General features: G+C 35.9%; 1 protein-coding gene across 1 annotated transcript in view; it reads left to right on the top strand.

The window, feature by feature from the left end:
* LOC141436842 (uncharacterized) overlaps window positions 1-22,001 on the top strand; it is a 225,280-nt gene that overhangs the window by 128,106 nt on the left and 75,173 nt on the right. Inside the window, exons 2-3 of the mRNA XM_074099920.1 lie at window positions 16,285-16,395; window positions 21,869-22,001. Of these exons, the coding sequence (XP_073956021.1) occupies window positions 16,320-16,395; window positions 21,869-22,001 (209 nt within the window). The 5' untranslated portion in view covers window positions 16,285-16,319. The remainder of the gene's footprint in view (window positions 1-16,284; window positions 16,396-21,868) is intronic.

Raw genomic sequence — 22,001 nt, 5'->3', positions numbered from 1 at the left:
ACTAACAAAACAGATAATCTCACATTAAAACTCATTAAACTCCCTTTTAAGTACTACTAACTTTTAAATACAGGTTCACATCGACCTCAACATAAAGTCGTAGCAAGTTAAAGCTCAACCTGAATGGCGTAACGTATAAATTTGCCAAGTGTCGTCTCCCTTGAGTGCCGGGTGTATATCTATTTTATAAAGACAACAGACGTGTATACTGAATGTATAGTTAGTATACAGGCTGTGCCTCGTTGATACGGCCGTAAGGAGTCAAATGCGGTAAGCCGATGGAAGTGCGAAACCTGGCGGTGTTTGCATAATGCAATCGTTAAGCGTGGGTGCTTAAAGCTCCCGTGCTTGTGAACCTGTTAAATCTGTTTGAAATGAGATAGATATATTTTAATGTATTTTATTGGTCGCTGTGATGGTTCGATACGGAAGAGTTGGACAATATTTTATGCCACATCTTCTATTACCTAATTGTGTTAAAGTAAGGGCAGTGATGGCTGTGAATGTTATTTTCTTTCTGTTCATTCCTCCCTAAGATATTTCTTACTTGTCCAAGTAAGAAATATCTTAAGTATGTTAACGTATTTAGACCATCATTGGAAAACCTCACGAGAAAGCCTGTGCGAACTAATGCAGTGGCGTGTGTGAAAGTTCCATTTTGAGAAGAGGCCTTGCCGTAAGACGCATAACTAACTAAGTAAGGTAAATGTACGAGTGCTCGTCATTGTCTCAATAGCTGGCATCTTTAATCTTATGTGATTAGCAATAGAGATGACAGCAGGGTGTCGTCTATTGGGCATTAGCGTGTCGAGCACTCGGATATTAACCCATTATTTAGTCGGATTTAAACTTTTATATTATAGCATCATAACTGCCTGTCTTCTAGGACTATCTAGTGTGACTTGCACACTTTTTGTTCTACTTAAAATTTGAAAAGTCTGAAAATTGTTTCACATATTTTCGAAAACAAACTGTATACCATGAAACTTTCGTGGCACCTTTAGTATTGGAATGATAGAGTTGGTGACACAAATTTAGCCTTACTAATATATGCCAGCAGGCACTTCGTAAAAATTTAAAGAAAAAAAACTTACTAAAATAAAATAACTTTGTTTCATACAAAGCCCAGCTTACAGTTTTATTTGGTCGTCGAATATTGAAAAGCTTACAGTGTATTGAAAAAGGTTTCAATACAGAATTCTCAATATAGGTATTATCCCCCATAGAAGGTTTACGAGGAGTTTTGGGTCAAGAGCTTGAGGGCATGAAGAGCTCAGTCATTGTTCCTTTTTAACACAAATAAAAAATTCGGGATCCAGTCATTTGGCCAAAAAATGTTCGACAAATGTATCGTTTGAAAAATGTTTCATTTTACAACGTATTTATTTATTAGCTTTAAGTTACGTAAGACGCACTGCTTGGTGGCGAGATACATCCTAATTCGGAGTCTGACGCACATTCCAGTTTAAATATATAAGCCGTGTGTTTACAAATAAATTTATAATTTTTTCGAAGGATTGGTTTTTCACGTTTTGTGTAATATAAATATATTATTAACATTATTTGAATGTTACTCTACATTATTGTTAATATTATTTTTCATTTTTTAATTGTTTTTAAACTGAGACTAAATTTTTGTATGCCATCATCAAAAGTAGCGGATAATTTTTTTACTTTGTCGTATTAGCACATTTGTCAAATTTGTATGGTGTTAAGTACGTTGCTGTGAAACGACAAAGTACAAAAGTATGCAGCTACTTTTGATGCTGATCATCGTGTGTGATAGACAAGTGGACAGACAAACGCGCGTGGTTCTTAAGGGTTTCGTTTTTTCGTATCCAACCCACCAAATAAAGTTTTTTTTTATATAAAAAAAAAGTTTCTTTCTGACCCTTCAAGCCATGTTTCAATCAAAATATACACCTCCCAATCTGTTTAGAATATCAAATTGGTGGATTTCGTATGATTGAAAGCGTAAGAGGGTTACAGTTACGAGATAAAATAAACATTTTCTCGATTTTCGAAGCAATTACTTCTTCAAACATAGGGCGGTGCCACATCTACGGAATTTACGTATTAAAATATATCGGTTGACTACGTTTCTGTTGACTATCGAATACGTAGTCTAAGTTTTTGCTTAGTACTCGTTTTTTTGACTGATATGTCTACTTTTATAAACTTTGTTCTTAAATCTTTGAACCACAATTTCATCATTATGGAACGAGTTTGTTCTTGAATCAAAAATAAAATATGAAAACTTCTGTTCAGAAATATTAAAGAAGTCTTAGTCTTAAAGACTGTGATTCCAAATTTTAACTTCGAGGTGTTACTGTATCATACCATAAGTGGGAACAGAAATAAGATGACTAAGGACGTCTTGTAGGCTTTTTTAAATCTCAATTTAAGGCTTAAACTAACAGTTCTTGTATGGATCTGACAGGACTTAAGACCACTTAAACCTAGATTAAAAAGCCTGCAAGTGCCCCTGAATAAAAAGTAAAATCAGTAAGTACTAAGTATACTTTCGCTGGATTTTCGCGAGTGTGACTGACGCGCGACGTGTGAGAAATGCTAATTATGGGTCTACACGAGACATATTTTGCGTATTTAATTGGTCCGTAAAGGAAAAGCACGTGTCGTGTACTCGTGTTTCGATGCTCATTATGATTTGTAAGATTTTTTACGAGTATTGGGACTCCCTAACGGTGATAAATTATAGATTATATTTTTAACCAATTAAAGTTTAATAAAACACCTCAAGTTTACAGTTATTTAGATTTCACAGTACACAAGTTACAGAACCGGAAGGCGGTAAACCCTGACGACAGGCGGGAGCAGACTGGCTAGCCTATATATTGTAAAACGCCGTTTCAGCTCATATTCAAGTACGAGTGTACTTGCACATGAGCTGACGTAGCAACTGGTCGGGCCCCTACACGAGTTTTTAAGTATAATGGGTACTTACCCTTTTTGATTTTTTTTGGAGTAATGTAACTGTACTGTGCTATACGAAAAAAAGATTGGTGCAAAATTAGGGTACGAGAATCAGAGCCGAATTTATTGAACCAGGCGTTACTTTGCGGAGGTGCATATCAATTAACTAAAAATTACTTTGCTCACCCGCGACCTTGTGATATCTACGTCTATGCAATAAATAAATGTGTGGAAGCTCCTCCATCTCCACACTGTAAGAATACACATAAATCACACAAACCCAACTAAAGCTAATTTAAATATAATCGAAAAAACGAATCAATCACCATTTTCTTCCGTTAAACTAAAAATCGAAGTTCGTATCGTACCGTCCCTCTCACTCTCGTATTAAATAATATAAGCGTCAGCGGGACGGCACCATACGGAATTCAATTTTGCACTTCGTAGTTAGGACCAAGCCAGGAATCACGAAAACACCACTCAGAAATTGATCGTCTACAACCGTACGGTAGCCTTCCCGTCAACTTGCCACAAATCGTCCGAAGTAAAGTCAATAAACAGCGTATTTGCTCGGTTTATTTAGCCGTCCCACGAGAAGGCAATAAGATTTACATACATGCTAAATCAAGTTTTGGGCAATGGGGGCAATGATTTAGGAGTTTTTGGGGGAAATAGAATGGCAGATATTGTTTAACTAGGTATTTGAAAAACTCATGCTCCTTCAAAATCGGACTCAAGATACAATTAAAAAAAAGAATGAAGCGAAAGCGTATGGTTTTCGTTGGTTTCATAACTTGAATAGTCTACTGAGGCAAAGGTTATTAACATTCGATTTCTCGCGAAAATGAATAACTAAGGGGTGCGTATTTGGAAGATTTTAAAAACTTTCCCTTTTCTGGCTACTACTTAAGATTCATAATCCGTAAAATGTTTCCAATTGAAAAAGAAATCTCGACGCAAAAAGTTACGCTGAAGATTGAAAACGGGAATTAATTAGGTTTGCTTTCATTTGAAAATTTCCGGAAAAGTCGTCAGAACAAAGTATTTTTTACGATATTTTTTTTGAAACACTATTGAAGAATAAAAAAAAAATCAAAACCTCGAGTTTGAAGAGCCCGAGAGTCAGGAGAGAAAATAAAAAAATAAGCCAATACTTGCCAATACCTTCTTATTTAGGATCATGACACACACATGAACATACATTCATACACGTTACATACTATCAAACTATTAAACAATTACATAAGTTAGCAGATCTGCGGTCCAAGTAGGCGACAATTTACCTACCATTTGCAAAAATAACCAGCGAATCCAGAATGAATTTCAAAGACTGAATGAATCTAAGAATCATTTAAATTCGTCATTACCATGTCATTACTAATTCATTAATAAATGTTTTTTTAGATTCTGTTTTAATATTCTTTTGTCTTTATCAATCTTTATCAATCACATTGAAATTTTCCTTCGCCAGATATAGGTACCTAAACAAAATATATTTTTGCTTTTAACATGTTTGTATTTTTGAGAATATGACGCTAAAAATTGAGACAAAAGACATTGATATGACCAGCATCAAAATGTTTAACGCCTGAATCAATAAATTATTACTTTGTCACAATACATTTTGTTAATTTAGCATAGCGTTGCGTTCTTGGCTGTTATGTGATAAGGTAGGTACTAAAAGTGAGCTGTTACTTTTGTCGTTGATACTTGGGTCATTTGTAGAAAATATGCCAGTAGTTTTTTTTTCGAAAATTGTTTTTTTAGGCTTTTTCATCTCAGTTCGTTATATTTTTGTATTAAAGTTTCTTTTTATTTCTATAAACGTAGCAACGCACCTGAGAAATATTTTTAATGCATTAAATACCGTTCTATTTTCGTTCGCAACTTGTGAATTAACAAAAGCTTTAAATTTTTTCGACATATCTTTTAAAATCCTGTTAAAGGGATCCAAATCGGTTTAACCACGAAAAAAGCGATTTTATCACTTACTAAAACCTGTCAGAAGTGATTTAATATTCCACCTACTGCCATCTTTTTTGATGGTGTTTTTTAGTAAATAATTGATGTCGGGAAAGCGGAATTGATTTAAGTTTGTATGATTTTGTTATGAATTTGTATTATTGTTAGTTTGGCATTTTTCTTTTAAAAGTATGCTTGGTTAACTTTTATCTGAAGTTTATTATTATCAAGAGACAATATTTGCGAAAAGGATAGATTTTACATCTTTTCATTTATTATTTAATCGTATGGCGTAAAACATTAAACAATTAGCAACTACAAACTAGCTATAAATCCAAGCCACGTGATTGCGTCAGGTGTCAGATTGTACAGATCTCCAGGGGAGCCCGATTATGAGTGTAGTACAATGTGCTCCATAGTTTGAGCCTCCTTGCCGCATTCGCAGAGGGCCGAGTCCCGCCAACCCCACTTGTGTCGGAAGTAGTGACAGCGTCTGTGTCCTGTTCTCAGTCTGTTTAAGCGGCACTAGAGCTTGCGTGGTAGACTGAAACCATCTATCTGGTTTAACCATGGGGTCTATCTATAGTTTGCAAGGCACCTCTGTCTGATGTCAAAATCCCCCTAGGTTTTGGGCTGTTACATAAGCAGGGTGCCGAGATTTAAGCCGTTGGGGTGAAGGGTGACAGAAAGGCTCGTGAACAGGCAGAGACTGGTTCGCCTGTATTTTTTCCGCTTCTCTTTTCAGCGCTTGCATCCTGCAGAGATATGGTGGAGCAATATGGCTGAGAACTGGGAGCCAGTGGAGGGGAGTAGACTTGATTGTGCCCGAGACACATCGCATTGCCTCATTTAATTTAGGGTCCACTTTTTGTACGTGCGCACTCTCAAGCCACACCGGAGCACAGTATTCGGCTGCCGAGAAGACGAGCACTGCAGCCGACGTATGCAGGCAATCAGCGGAGGCACCCCAGGTAGTGCCACAGAGTTTATGGAGGATGTTGTTCCGTGAGGCAACCTTTAGGGATATCTTTTGGAGGTGCTCCTTGTACGTCAGAGTCCTATCCAGTGTCAGTCCAAGGTATTTCTGGCAGGGATTGTACTTTAGTAATTCTCCTTTGAAAGAGACGGCTGGTTGGTAGTTGGCCATACGGTTATTAAGGTGGAAGCACGCCACTTCTGTCTTGCTTGGGCTAATCTTTTCATTTCATTTTTATTCAGAATTGTTATAGGGCTTTCGTGCAATAAAGAACTGTTTATTTGTATGGTATTTATCTAGAAAAAAGTGGTTTCTGTTTAATCTCATTTCATTAAATCGTTAACGGATTGTTACTACCACATATGTCATTTACATTATACCTACTTGTGTACTAATTATTTATTACGTACTGCAGAGAAGTGAATATTTCAGTATTCACTTTTCAACAAAGAACTCTGTATCTTTCATCAATTTATGAGTAGGTAGTAATTATATCAAAAATTTATATCAAGTAATGTGCAAAATCCCTTTTCCTAAAAATATGACTAAAAGAAGACTTATGACAAGAGAAAATGTTTAGTTAGGCGTATTTAGCAATCAAGCAGCCGATCTTTTTTTGGGTATAATTTTGATATTAGTGTAGACGTGTGCTAAATATTTACGAGTACATCGTGTCTTTAAAAAAATGGCAGAAATAATTATTAACAAATTTTCATTTCTATTGACTGTTTGTTTTCGCCATCAAATTATTTAATGATTGTCCTTTCTAAGCAATAAAACTGCTTGTTATACACCTTGTTATGTTTTTCATTTTGTTTATTTACTACTTTGATTTGTTATGGTCATTAAAGAGTGTTTGGGTTGTATCAGATTGTATTGTAGCGAATGATCATTTTATATTTTGATACAATATTAGCTCTCGGCTTATGTTAACTTATGTAACGTCAGGAAGCTTTTGCTACAATTCCAAAGTTTGTGACATTAGTTTTCTTTGTTTATTTAGTTTATATCAAGTCAAAAGGTCGTGACCTAGAAGCCTTCATCAACTATTCTACCCCCGAGACACCTATTACGTCCCCCGACAAACAAGTACCTCGGACAAATACCTTAACCCCTCAAACTAATAGGGCTATTTGAGATTTAATAATTTATACGGGCAAGATACCATGCCTTTTAACTTGTTAATGATTTTAGAAACGAAGGACTACCTAGTGGCCATTCGATAGTCGTTGGAGGATTATAAAACCTCTGTGAGTCGTTTTGTGTAACTAATTTTAAATTTTTCACACACACAAATATCACGCCTGTGTTCCCAAATGGGGAAGGGAAAGCACACGAAACGTTCGTAACCGCTTCGGAGCCACTTTTAGCAATTTTAGGTTTTAAGTTTCGATAGTAAAAACTGAGACATGGATGCACAGAAAAACCAAAAAAAAAAAGAGACCAGCGCTTGGACTCGAACCCAGGTCCTCAGCATTCCGTGCTGCGTGTCATTTTATTATTATTTGTAAAAAAATCATCAACGAAGACATCAGTACGTAGTATACTGAGTTTTAATAGCGGTAGATAGTGATATTTTGATATTTATGACACTGGTCAGTTACTTAATCGCTACCTATTATTTTTCTTATTAATTAGGTATATATTACTACAAAACGCAAGAATCTGATTCAAGTAACAATAATCTTATTTAAGGGAAAGTGATCCCGTAACCCATTCGCCAGACTAACGGAAGTTAAGTAATAATTCAAATACAACCTTCGAATTACAGTGAACTGTTTAAATCGATTTGTCTATCCCTTTCTGGACTCTACGGCTTCGTAGACTCTATGTCTCATCGGTTTAGATCTTATTCAACTGTAACCATACTATAGTGATATTTACACTAGTGTGTAAGGTAAACTAAACGTACCAGTGCTCATCAGTGTCCCAATAGTTGGCATCTTTAATTTTATGGCATCAGCAATAGAGGAGACAACAGAACGTAATTTTTTGGGCATTAGCGTGTCGAGCACTTGGACAATTCAAAGTAAAAGTCAAAGTTAAAATATCTTTATTCAATTTAGGCTTTCAAGCACTTATGAATGTCAAAAAAAATCTACCATTAGGTACCTTAATTGATTGTTGCAAAATGACGGAAAACTCTGGTCAAAAGTCGGTATTAGTTGCATAATGTTTGACGTGTCATATTGTTTTGTTCCTTTGGTTTTCTTTACCTTATTCTCTTTGAGGATTCCGTACGAAATAATACCAACAGTAAACTTCAACACACTTCAATAAACTTTGTGTCTTTTCAACTGTAATAAGCACATTTTTTTATAGCTTAAAATGTGTCCCACTGCAGGGCAAAAGCCTCCTCTATCTAATTCCACTCGTCTCTACTCTTGGCCAGCTCTTGCCAACCTGACTGGAATCGGTCCAAGCACACATTAGAAAATTTAATTTTAACACAGTATTTACTTCTACGGTTGCGGTTTATGTGTGGACGTCCACTATGCCTCGCATACTTAATAAATTTCCATTTGAAACTGTGCAAGAAATTGTGAACAGCAAACACAACAAGATTAAGCATATTTTGGTGCGATGGTTAAACCTACCTCCTTAAATAAAAATTGTAAACCTACTCAGAGCAAAATATTAAAATTATAATTATTGTATCCATTCATTCCAAATAATCAAGTAAAATTATAAACATTGACTGCAACAATCCTATTAATTAAGGATTAGTAGTTAATTAATGAAATGTACGTGTATTTTTTTATTGAAATAAACAGCTTTTAATTTTTTTTTTTGACAAAATAAATAATAAAAGTAAGATTAAGGTAGCTCTGGATAGGGAGATGTGGAGGTCAATAGGAGAGGGTTTTGCCCAACAGTGGGACACAAATACAGGCTAAGAAATAACGAAATAAATAAGATTAAGTTTAATTTAAAGATAGTTCTCATACAAACAACGCCCGTACCGTGCCCGGTTTTAGAATAAAATTTGGTATAGAGATATTTAGTTTTAGACTGAGAAAGACGTAGGATAGTTTTATCCGGAAAATTGTATAGTTCCCGTGGGCGCGTGAAAGGGAATTCCTCGCAGACGAAGTAGTGCTAGTTATAGCACCTCAAGTAGCTAGTTTATAATATTAGTTAGGAAAAAAAAGACAGATTAGTAAAGATTTTCTTTTATGCTAAATTAAGCATACGTATAAAGGCAAAGGCATAAATATCATTGTCTTATTTAATTTATATAGATTGCTGTCGCTACACAGCCCTTAAGTTTGGCTGCACTTCTATGGTTGCAGCGCAGGTCATTGCACCTCTGTCACCGGTAATCAGACGAAACCTTTTACACACTATTTAATTTTGTACACACTATTTTAAAACAAATAAAATAACAGTGGACTTGTTTAGGTACACTAATATTTTTTGACAACGGGGGTTCAGTTGTTTGAGAGCTTATTTTGATACTACAATGTATAGTAACAAATTTTATATGTGTGTGTGGGTGCGTTTACGTGTGCGTCGCTACTTTTCCACGATAAAACAGCAGGATGAATTCGTATGTAATTTGGTATGTATTGTAGCTGAACTAAAATATGTCATTCTATTATTGTATGTACTTACGCATTTAAAATCCGGTAATCTCAATAGTTAAGTTTGTTCGCGCAAGCAAAACCGCGATTGAAAGCTAGTTTTACAATTTAATCTAATTTTAAAGTCTTTGTTATTTTAGGAGTTCCATTAAATGAGTTCCAGAGTTAGAACGAAGAGGGAGACTTCTAACTAATTCTGAAAATTTCAGTAGATACACCGAAGCGAAGTTTGAACGAAAGGATGGATAATTAAATATTTCAATAACTTATTTTTGTCTTATTTGTTGTTGATTGTTTGTAATGGTTTTAAAGTATAATTTAATGAATGTCTGATTTTATTTGGCGCTTTAGGTTACTGGAGCTATATTAGCTTTAGTTTGAAAAATAGTGATGTACCTACATTTTAAATCCCGTAAATAAATAAATAAATAACTTAGTGTCTGACTACTAACAAAAACAAATAATTAAAGCGACAACATGTTAAAGTTTAGCGTTTATGAAAAGAAAGGTTTTACTTGTCCTTTTGCTTCAACATTTTACTCGTACTAAAATATCCCACAGAACTTCTATTATACTAAAACAGGAAACAATGGATGTCTGCCGGTCTCCAATCCGAATTTAGGTGGACGTTTTGATATTATTCGACGTGTCCCATAAACTACGGGACTAAAAAACTCTTCTCTTATGAAAAACCCTTTGCCACTCACACCTTGGAAGAAACATATCAATGTCTGGATCTAAAGGTCACAGCTCATTAGGGCCACCCAGTACCTGACCAGCACCGCCGCGACTTTCGGCGTCCACTCGTTGTCGACAGTTGGTCCACGGGTGGACGCCGCGTTGACAACGAGTGGACCTCGCGTGGTCAACGAGTGAACGTCGCGTGGTCAACGAGTGGACGCTTGAAGCTTGTGCGTGACAATCGGTAGAACCCTGTCGCAGTCAGCATTTGTCACTTATCAGAAAAAATGGATAAGGACAGCAGAGGGCTCCCTGCGACAGGGTTCCACCGAGTATCACACACGAACTTGTCCAGGGTATATGATACGTTATGCCTAAAGCTAGTGTACGTCCTTAGGACTCCCGGCCCAATACGATACGCCTGATCTTGATACGCTAAAATGATCCTAATGTGGACCCAACTTTAGACAATAAGTCTAGTGGTGGGAAGGACATACGCGTCAGATAACGGGGCCATTGAATCCGGTTCATTGTGGCGCGGGTTATTGTCTAACAAGTGGTTGGCTACGGGTATTCTTCACTAACTGAAAGGCAGCGAAAGGCTTTTGATGTCTCATGCCGACCTTCCACGGCTTCGTATAGGGTATGTTTAGTGGGAAATAAGTTCACGCGTTAACCTTTTGCAGCGCCAAAATCTCGCCGTCAATAACTGTTACGGCAATATGTTACAGGATACTTGTCCATTTGAACACAGAACGCCTAACGGTTTTGTGTGCGGTCGTGTCATTACGCCAGCTACGTCTAACGGTGTCAGGGCTAAGGTGTAGTACTTTGATCATGAATAAAATCTATTTCGAATCGTATTTTCTTTATATTTTGCACAACACTGCGAGATTTGTCATTTCGATAACGCAACAGGGGGTGAAGTTCGTATCGTACCATCTCTCTCACTCTCGTATTGAATAGCTTAAGCGTCAGCGGGATGGCAAGAGACAAAGTTCGAATTTTGCACTTCGTAGTATAGGGCCAGTGACTGGTCACTTTATTCAAATATGAAAGCGTTCAAAGGGTTAAACGGTTCTAGATTTCAGCGCCAGTTTTTTGTACTCACTCTACTCTATGGAGGCGTGCCAGCGGTTCGCGTGACGTTTACACGAGTCCAGAATATGAGCCCGGGGTATCTGTGGGGTGCGGGTAGAAGTCACTGGCGCCAAAATATAGATGCGTTCTCTAATTCGTATTAGCACTGGCCCGTCGCAAAAAATTGGCACTGAAACTGCTGCACTGCTTTCTCTCATGCTAGTGCTGGTGGCGAGATTTAGTGCTGCAAAATTGTCATCGTGTACACTTACCATTTTTCGGAAGGATCAACTGTTGTGCTCCATTAAGCTTCTATGCGATCGTTGCGAATTATGCTGAATCCATACGATGGGAGGTATCCGCTCTATTAGCCGAGGAATGTTGGGCATGACTAATGAAGCTTTAGCTATCCTTGGTAAACTAAAATCATTAAATATTGATGGGCCAAAATTTTACATAATTATAGGCACTGTGGTTAATTTAATGTTTTATTGTATTCGTATAGTGACTGCCTCCCCGGTCACAAATTAAAAACCGGAAAATGTGAGTCTAACTTGCGTATCGAGGATTACTTTGTAGTATCTATCTACGGAAATCCAGTGTTAGCAGAGTTCCTCGTTAAAGCAAAATGCACGCAATGTGCGGTCGGTTTAGATGGTTACTTTCATAGACAGGCAGACATAAAAAAACAAGATTTTAAGACTTTTTCTGACTCAGATTTCTAGTTTTCAAGACAAGTAGAGAAATGCCCTATAGATTTTAATTCTCCGGCAGTTTGTATAAAAACAGCTTTCTTAATGACTGTATTGTTACTTAATAAATTGCATTCACTTCGAAGTTTGCTCCACTGTTTCGAGGGGTAGCAGTTCTGAGTAATAAAAGTCCCCACTAATATAAATGCGAAAGTTTCTAAGTCTGTTTGTTTGTTTGTTACTCCATCACGTCAAAACCGCTGAACTGATTTAGATGAAATTCGGTACATAGATAGTTTGAGTTACCGGGAAGAACATAGGATAGTTTTTATCCCGGAAAATTAGATAGTTCCCGCGGGATAGGTATAAAAGAATTCTACGCGGACGGAATCGCGGGTAACACGCTAGTTTGATACTAATTTCAGCTTGATATCTCTGCGCGTTCCTGAGAAAAAGAGTTGACAAAATTACCCTTGGCTCCGTATTTTTCAGCTCTGAAATGTCAATATTAATGTAACCAATGGCAGATTCAACAGTTTAATGCATTATTAAAAAAAAAAGTTTTATTTCTGTTTTATATAGGTACTAGTCTATCTGTGTTACCTTATAAACAGTTAAACAGGCGTAATTAAGTCAGTTAAAACTCATGAGGGTATATTAATTACGCCTGTTTAGCTGTTTCTAAGGTAACACAGACAGACTATTATATAAAACAGTAATTAAAGCTTAATGATGGTTAAAAAAAATATAAAGAAAAACAATACTTTAGGAACTAAGATAACTTTAGGTAGGTTAGATATTAAGAAAATATTAAGTAACTTATAGAGAGCCCCAGCAAGCTTCTGAATTATCCGTAGATGATGATGAAATCTCAGAAAGAATGGTGTATAGTAAAATAAATATGCCAGGGAACTGACTTCTTATTATATTATCACCTGTTCAGTGTTTTTAGTAGGCCCCGGAGACCGAATTATATTGCGCTACTTTTGGGGAGAGTAGCAATAAACGTATGAATGCCGCACCGAATAACAGTTTGTTAGAAGAAGAAAATGTGAGCTTCGGCATGCTAACATATCCCTATTTATAAATTTAATACTTTTAACATACTCAAGTCCGTATAATAAAATATTATTTTACAACTTTATTATCTGGCTTAAATTGTAGTCAGACGCAAGCTTATGCATAAAACAAATCAGGTGCGAATTGATCAAATATCTTTGCTTAGTGTATACAAAGTCACTGAGTTGAAGGTCAGAGTTCTAAAGTGTTCATGCAAACGAGAATGTCATACGATATTTCCACCTAAGAATATGTGACTTTGTTCGAGACACTTTCTTTTATAAGGCAGCCTTGATGGTGAATAATAATATAATAATAATAATTTTCTTTTATTCAGGTATAACCCAATACATCGTAAATGTAAAACTACAATAAAATAAAAGTAAAATAAAAAGAACACAGCTTTGCTGAAGTTTACATTCGGAACTAAAACCTTAAAAATAAGGATAAATTGGATTCATGGAAATATATATCATTAAAATAAGAGCGGGCCCATCTTGGCAGCTCGCCCTCTCTTCGGTAAGCTGTAAAAGCCGTCTCAGGTTAATAGCCACAGTCCGTCCGAAAAAAAAAATTGATCGTAAATAAGGCTCAGCTCAAAACGAATAAAGTAATAAATAACTAAATTAAGTCATAAAATAGAACTATTTTTTTTAAACTAAACTAAATGGTGAAGATCAATTTTTAGATTTTTGTTTGTTTTGCAGAGTTTTGAAACTTTACGCGTCTAAACAAACGTAAAAGATAACCCATACTTTTTCGGAGGAATCGTAATAGGAAAATTGTAAAATTTCTATTTTGACCAATACTCAGATTTATTTATGGCTCTGTGGTCGAGGAAACTGAATCACGGACCAGGATAAAACCTTTTCATAATCAATTTCGCTATTGGCAAATGTTTGGGATGTCAACATGACATTACTAGTAGCACAAAGATTTCACCCTGGTACGTGATTCAATTTGATTGTACGGTGGAGGTTACATTTAAAAGATGATCAAATGGACCTGTCGCTTCTATAAACAAGTCGTTTGGTTACTTGACATTTTATGACCAGAGCAAGTTGCTTGCAATGAGTTGTTTTACTGCCCCCCTGCTGGCATCAACTTTGTAGAAGCAACAGTAAAATGAAGATTAAACTTTAAGCATTCCTTGAAAGTGGTTTTAGTTCAAGTTGACACGTACAAAATTGTGCTCTCTGTGGCATCTCGATCTTCGTAGGCGTTATTATAGGTACCTAGTAGAGACAAGTAAGCGCGCTATCATGGATGAGTATGAATTTATGTTGAAAGATGAGTATTTATAATTTACTTCAGGATAACAATTTTGTCTGAAGCTAATAGAGACTTTTCTTAGAAAATCATATTATGAAATATTTACTGCAACTTTAGTGCATTAGTGTATTTTCTTAATTTTTATGTTAAACAATGCGAAACACTTTTGTGCAATAGTGACAGAACTTGTTTGAATTGTTAAAAGAAAAGCAATCAAGAATAAAATATATTAATAAGGTTACATGGAGAAAGGGCAAATAAGGTGCCCATTTTGATAAAAATAACCTAAAGGCACGGCATAACCGGTCTATTGTAATATGAAGCTATAATCGCACATTTTATTTAAGCTTGAGGCAATAAAATCAAATTGATCGTGGCAAGAACAGCACGCATAAGCATAGGTCAAGGGTATGTAACATTACGGGGTGGAGTTCACTTTTGTGAAGTACCTATAAAGGGAAAATTTGAGAAAAGAACTCGAGTGGGGATGGAAAAAGGGACATTTCAATTTCAACACGCGTAAAAGTTTCCAAATGAAAATGTTACTTTTTATTGTAATAGAAGATTATAGTAATTATTATTTTAATGTTGCCAAAAATAACGAAGCATAATGCGGTTGTTGCGGATGATTTGTAATTATTAAATTGGAGTAATAATGTTTTTATTCGTAGAAATATGTTTTGAACTTTCACGCCTAATTTGAAAATAATTTTGAACTATCGGTTTAAAGTCTCAAAATTAATAAGGTATAACTAACTGTATGTTTTACAACTACTTAGACTTTTTCTTAAAGTAGTTTTTATTTACTTTACCTGATCAAAAACGGACATAGTAAATGCAATAATTTACGTATAGCTACGCGATATAATTTTCATTAATTAGATTTCATCTAGAAAGCAATGCTCATTCTAACGACTCGAATTAATATTAATTTCTCAAAGCCATATGGTGCGGGGCTAATTACAATTAATGCCACTTAAAGTTAATCTAATGGCACATAAGACTTATAATCAAATAGTATAAATAAAGTTGGAGGGGTTCCCATTTTCGATGACACTTTGCTGTATATTCAGCCAGACACATTTTTTTCCTCCGTATGTTTTCTGATGCAAATTATAATATTTATAGGAAACCGCCTTGTTGTGTAGTTTTGAACCTGGCCATTAAGAATTTTTGAACGTCGCTGCATTCCTTATTTTAAACTCCGATTGTATTTTGTTTTTTCGAGCATTCAATGTATTCTGTGTGTTTAATAGAAGGTTGCGTAATTTTGTTATTGTAATTTAAATATTGATAAGTTTTGTCACGGAATCGCAGTGACGCACCGTATACGCACCGTTTTTATCGCATGCTCTCCACACCGCTTTTTACGCACACGTTTTTTAAGCAGCGGTTTGGTCGCACCTGAATTTGTGACGATATACGCGCGTGTAAATGCTCATATTTCATTTATCGATGCTGGTTCGTTGAGATTCAATGAGGTTTGAACGTCATAAAGAGCGGAAAGGGAGTACTATATTACTTTCTAAGTTACCTTATTGCTAAGATTTATTTTATTAACCTTAGAAAAATACAGTGACATTAAAGTACGAGCGAAGAGGCTTTTAAGGAAGTAAGCTTAGTAAATAATACGCACCGCTAATAAATTAAACTGTGTTTGCAACTGATCTCCATTGAGATATCGTTTATTGATAAAATGATGAATCATTATAGGTAATCAATATTCTGAGTTTTCGAAAATTAAATGAAAATTAATATTGATGCTTTTGCGATAGCGATGTTTAAGTGTGAATATAATAAAATTTTGCCTAAAAATTTTATTGAATTGTCAAGTCATAATTTTGACTGATTAAGTATATTCATTTAACGTAACGTTTATATTATTGAGATTTTAAACCCATACCTCCTGTGACGCCGGTTTCAATTCTGTCTGGCGTTCCGAAAATATTTTTAATAAAAAAATTGTTCAAGTAGCATTGTTATGCAGTCCATTGTTTAAATTATAAGAAACTTTAACTTTATATTCGATTGCTCTTTTTTACAGAAGCGGCATGGCATGAGCAGTGCGGTGGGCGCGCAATGCGGCGCGCGCCGCTCGCGCATCCCGCCGCCGTCGCTGTCGCACTCTCGATACTGCTGCGTCTCGTCCACGCCGGTGTGTACGCAGCTTTATTTTCTAGATTACAAGAATAAAAATATCTTAACTGTAGCTAACTATAGCCCAAACTAGTAGTTTCTTGGTTAAAGTCTTCGCAATGGGAAATATAGGGTTATTTAGGCTTGGATTAACTTAGTTATAGCTTTTGTTTTATTGTGTCGTCCGTGAAAAAGTAACAAAAACACCAACACACACACACACATACGAGCGCGTGCGCATGTATGCACAAACACATGTAAGTATTCAAAAAGTTGCACTATAATAGTTCACCTTTGGGGCTTCCAAAGGTAAATTCTCTGAAACATTCATGGATGATTTCGTGTTCAATTTAGTTCGCTGCATCAAATTCTGTGCACTAACAGGTTTGAGCAAAGGTTCATCGTGGCTGCAAATCGGATTAAATTTTCTCGTTTCCTGTGGCGAGGGCTAAATGTTTACTCGTAGCCTGCACAAACTGACATTATATTCGTATAGTATCTAATGTGAATACTCAAATTACTCCTTCATGCTAAAATGGTTACACGGATTTGGATGAAATTTGGTAAGTAGGTACTACGTATGTAGAAATCTGCAGCCGGAAATACGATCGATATTTTTACGAGATAAAATTCTCGAAATCTAAATCACTAAGTAGAGGTACATTATATTTTCCACGGACGTTTTTACGACACAAAAAAAGAAAATTACGTATTTTTTGAGAATTTCTATGGATATATCGTAAAATCTTGTTATTTAAATTCAACTGACGGATCTAGAGTGGTGCTGCGGGTAAAAAATAGTAAAGTATAAAAGTTGAAATTGAAAAAAGTATAAATAGATTATGCCAGCATCTCTCTTTTATATTTATTCATCTCACTTAAACTTGAACATTAATTGAAAATTAACACAGTTCCAAGTACAAAGTTATTATTACTATAAATTTACTGGATTATTCAAATTTATGCAAACAGTTCTGCCAAGGGTAATGTACAAGTTATAGGATATGTAATTTAAGGATCTGAATCTGTGGCCTGTAGGCTGTTAGATACATATATAGGTACATAATGTGATAAAAAATATGCTTCTCAGTAATGTAATTTATGTAAAAATTCAGGGTTTTAATGTGTTGTAAGTAACCCAAATAAGTCATGTTATAAGTTTGTTTTTATTCGAACAAGTCAACTTTTATAGTAGATTGTTGCACCAAGCTGAAAGTTGAATTTATTACTGCATCGAGGGCCGATTTGGAGCTCGAGCATCAGCGAGGGCTTTAAAAAGCAATCAGCGAGGGCTTTAAAAAGCACAAGGGCAATATAAATTACTTAATGCGAGGTTCATAATCTGCTTTTTCTTCCAACTATGCTTTAATTTCATCATAACCGCACTAAATACCCAGCACAAAGCGAGACTTTTCTGCTCTAGAGCAGAAAAAATGTATGAAAATCCTTTATTGCATTGTTTTTTTTTTAATTGCACCACCAAAGAGGTAACTCAAGTATTTTTGCTATAAAATTAGCCTGCAAAGTGCAAAGAATCTAGTGATAGGTTGGTCAATCTGACGGTCTTATGAAATTTCACAGATTGCGTTTAAAAAAATGGTTGCTACCAATCCTTGCAAAAATAGTAAGTAGCCGTATATTCAGGTCGAGCAACCTAATACTAGATTTTTTTACATTATGCAGGCTAATTTTATAGCAAAAATACTTGTGTTACCTCTTTGGTGGTGCAATTAAAAAAAATCTAAAACAATGCAATAAAGGATTTTCATACATTTTTTCTGCTCTAGAGCGGAAAAGTCCTGCTTTGTGCAGGGTATTTAGTGCGGTTATGATGAAATTAAAGCATAGTTGGAAGAAAAGAGGATTTCTGTGCTAGACAAGGAAATACCTAGGTAGTTATTCTGACATTGTTAACTCAGTAAAATATTATTATGTTCGGTTGTATAATGAGCTCTACAGATCAAAATAGTGCTTCTTGTACTCATATTTTATCAATACTAAGTACACAAACAGACATAATATTTTTTAAATTTACTTAGAATTTAATTTTAATTTGCTTGGGGTATAAAAATATTCATTTAAACTATGTGGTGGTGAAATGGACGATTTAACCTGTCCGAGCAATTATTTCTGTACCTAATTATAATGTTACTCTTTCATCTAGACCAATAGATAAAAATATAATGTACTTAAAACTTTTACCTACATGTTTTTATTAAAATGGCACGTTTTGATTATTTAAAACTTATTCAAATTAAAATTACAGATGTGCTTCTATAAAGGAGATTTGAACACTTTTTTAAGAGAGTTGGATCAAGTGCTCCCTTTATTAAAACAGACTATCCATTATGATCTGTAGGCTAATAATAGACTGTATAGATACTAATGCGCTTTAAGATCTACCCCAGGAGCCATAAAAAAACCATTTACTTGTTACGTTAAAAGTACATGCAGTACATTAAGAGAAGAGTACTAATCGACAGTTTAGAAAAAAATAATTATATTTTAAATAGAAAGTAACGCATGTAGCTCGTAAAAGGTATTTTCATTTCTGGGCAGCATTTGGTCCAAATCTTTTTAATCTCTTTTAATATTTAATTGTGAAGTAAAAATGCGTGATTCCTTCTTAGTGTGTACTTATAGGTATCCTGTGACGCGCTCGCTTCCATCCGTCAGGGCTTGATATTAACCTCTTCACCGCCACAAAACAAACGAAGTGACCGTGCTCTGTACGCCACAGAAAAACCAGCGACAAATCAACTTGATTTCTAATTCCATTGCAGAAGGATTCATTTCGAGTTGAATGTTGGTCATGTATAAATGACCGTGGCGTGTGAGGCATTCCATTGGCTGTCACGACACGAATGGATGACTCTGGCGGTGAAGAGGTTAATTCATACTAAGCAGTGGGTCGCACTTGCACGCCCTGGTCGCAGTTGATAAGAGTACCCTTACACTTAGTATTCATTGACAAATTAAGTTTATGTTTCACACTTAAATTAATTTGAATTAATTTTAGTCTGGAACTGTGGAATGAGGAGCCGTTATAGTTGGTCAACGTTGACGCGTATATCTATACAATAAAACATAGTTACAGTCTTAATTGACGGTAGTACGATTATGCAAGTATTTTTATCGCATAATGACATTACTTGCGCTCTACGCGCAGCGACGGCCAATTAGGAAAGCACTTGAGTCCGTTTCTTTCAGCCAATGCAGTCACTTTTTTAGTTCTCTATCTTGCTATCCTTCTGATCATTTAATTTGTGATTGGTACGTATATGCAAACTGGGGAAACGTAACGCAATGTAGCATCGTAACGTGCGCGTAAATGCACAATTCGCGCGTGGAAGCTATGAAAAGTCAAAAAGTATATACTATTGGTACATTGAAGAAATGTAGACGGTTTTTTTATTGTAGGTGCAAATGTAACCTGTAACGTTTTACCAGTCTATAAGCACAACATAAAAAAGTTTAATCGTTTTGTATATATATCTCTACACTAAGTACGTCGACATTGGTACATTTATTGTGTTGATAAGTTCATTCAACCTTCGTGAGTAAGCGTAACATACCTCACGCTATCCCTTAGGGAAGCCCTATCCTTGTTAATACTATATTGTATCTATATTTATTTTTGTAAACTGGTCTAAAGCTTTATACAAACATGAATTGGAATTATTCCTTGCATATTTCCCCAAAGTATTACGCTAATATTATTCAAACTATTTTTATATTCATCTGTGCCATATCACAGTATAAATCACATGAATGATTAATATCCACTCAGAACAAGTCTTCTATTTTTCTCAACGTCTCTTTCGTGAAACGAAATAAAACTCGACAAGCACGACATGCAGAAAGCATTTTTAAAAAATGTGAAAATATTTCATTACTCGAGCTGCCTGCTGTCCAATGGAAAAATAAGTATCCAGCCAGCTTTATTTCCTTTTCTCGAAACGATAAAGGTACAGTCGCCATCATAAAAATTTGAGTCTGTAGATAGGTAGTCAAATATATACCTACCTACATATGAACCCCTTGCGTGATTGACAATAGGTTCATGTTCAAATGTCAATGAGCATCTAGGCTTCGATGTTTAAGCGGTGATTTTACTGGCTTATAATTTCAGTTATTTTGAGCAATTGCCATAAGTTTTTGTGTAAACGCCACTAATTATTTTTTTACTGATTTTCACCACGCGTAAACGATAGTCTCTGTCAGTTACTGGCAATGGGTGGAATATACCATAGTTCATCCACAGATTGTCAACAAAATTTAATTGTGCGGCTACCAAACATATAGGTACAGCTAACTCGCCGCCGTCACAATGACATGGCATGTCCAATATCTGCATAGTGGCAACCAATAGGACGCAGCTCATGTGATATACTGAATACTGCTCAATGTAAAGCCCGGTTTCCACCGCGAGCGCAGTTGACTCATTAATCACTTAGTTTAACGTACAAAGATCGGCTACAAGAAAGTACTTATACCGGACCTCTATGAAGTTGGTCGGTGTAAGTTAAACTAAGTCATTAATGAGTCCGCTCCGCTCTCGGTGGAAATCAGTCTTTACTGTAGCTTAATTTACTGAATCAAGCGTTACTTTGTGGATGTCCATATCAATGAACTAATAAAAACAATTACTTTGCTCACCAAAATAAAACTCTGGTTGAGTTCAAAACGCATCAGTGTAGTGTGGTGTTGGTGAGGTTGTGTGATTTGTGTGTGGAGGTAGATAGGGGAGCTGCATGTACACATTTTTTGCATAGGCTTAGGCTAGTATAAGATTTTTTTTTTATTCGGCTGGATGGAAAACGAGCAAGTGAGTTTCCTGGTGGTAAGAGATCACCACCGCCCATAAACATCTGCAACACCAGGGTTTTTTATTCAACTGGATGGCAAACGAGCAAGTGGGTCTCCTGATGGTAAGAGATCACCACCCCCATAAACATCTGCAACACCAGGGGTATTGCAGATGCGTTGCCAACCTAGACGCCTAAGATGGGATACCTCAAGTGCCAGTAATTTCACCGGCTGTCTTACTCTCCACGCCGAAACACAACAGTGCAAGCACTGCTGCTTCACGGCAGGATTAGTGAGCAAGATGGTGGTAGCAATTCGGGCGGACCTTGCACAAGGTCCTACCACCTGCTATGCTAGGCTAGATCATGGGTGAGCAAAGTACCTAATTGTTTTTAGTTCTTTACTGTAGATTGTATGTCCCTATACTTGAAACGTTTAGGTAATTAACTAAATGTAAACAAACTTCAGCTGCCAGGTTTGGTACTTTTAGGGATTTTAAGCATTTTACTTATCTATCATTGTATTACAAACTAAACTAGTGTATTTCAATACCAAAATGTAAACGTTTAGATAGTTTAATGGGGGAATTTCAATATTTAACACACCAATTGACGTTGTTTTGTTTACATTTAGTTAAATACCTATCCAAACGAAGTATAATATAATTGAGCTTCACCATCCAGGTTCAATGGGTCCCGGGGTGCCAGAAAACATCACAGTGACTTTCCTGAACCCCACCACAGTTCGGGTGTCGTGGTCAACCACGGCGGACCTCGTGGAGAAGTATGACGTCACGTACAAGCCTTCGGACGCGAG

Source organism: Choristoneura fumiferana, chromosome 17 (genome assembly GCF_025370935.1).
Source record: "Choristoneura fumiferana chromosome 17, NRCan_CFum_1, whole genome shotgun sequence".
NCBI classification, from domain to species: Eukaryota; Metazoa; Arthropoda; class Insecta; order Lepidoptera; family Tortricidae; genus Choristoneura; species Choristoneura fumiferana.
This window is presented reverse-complemented; position numbering and strand designations above follow the sequence as displayed.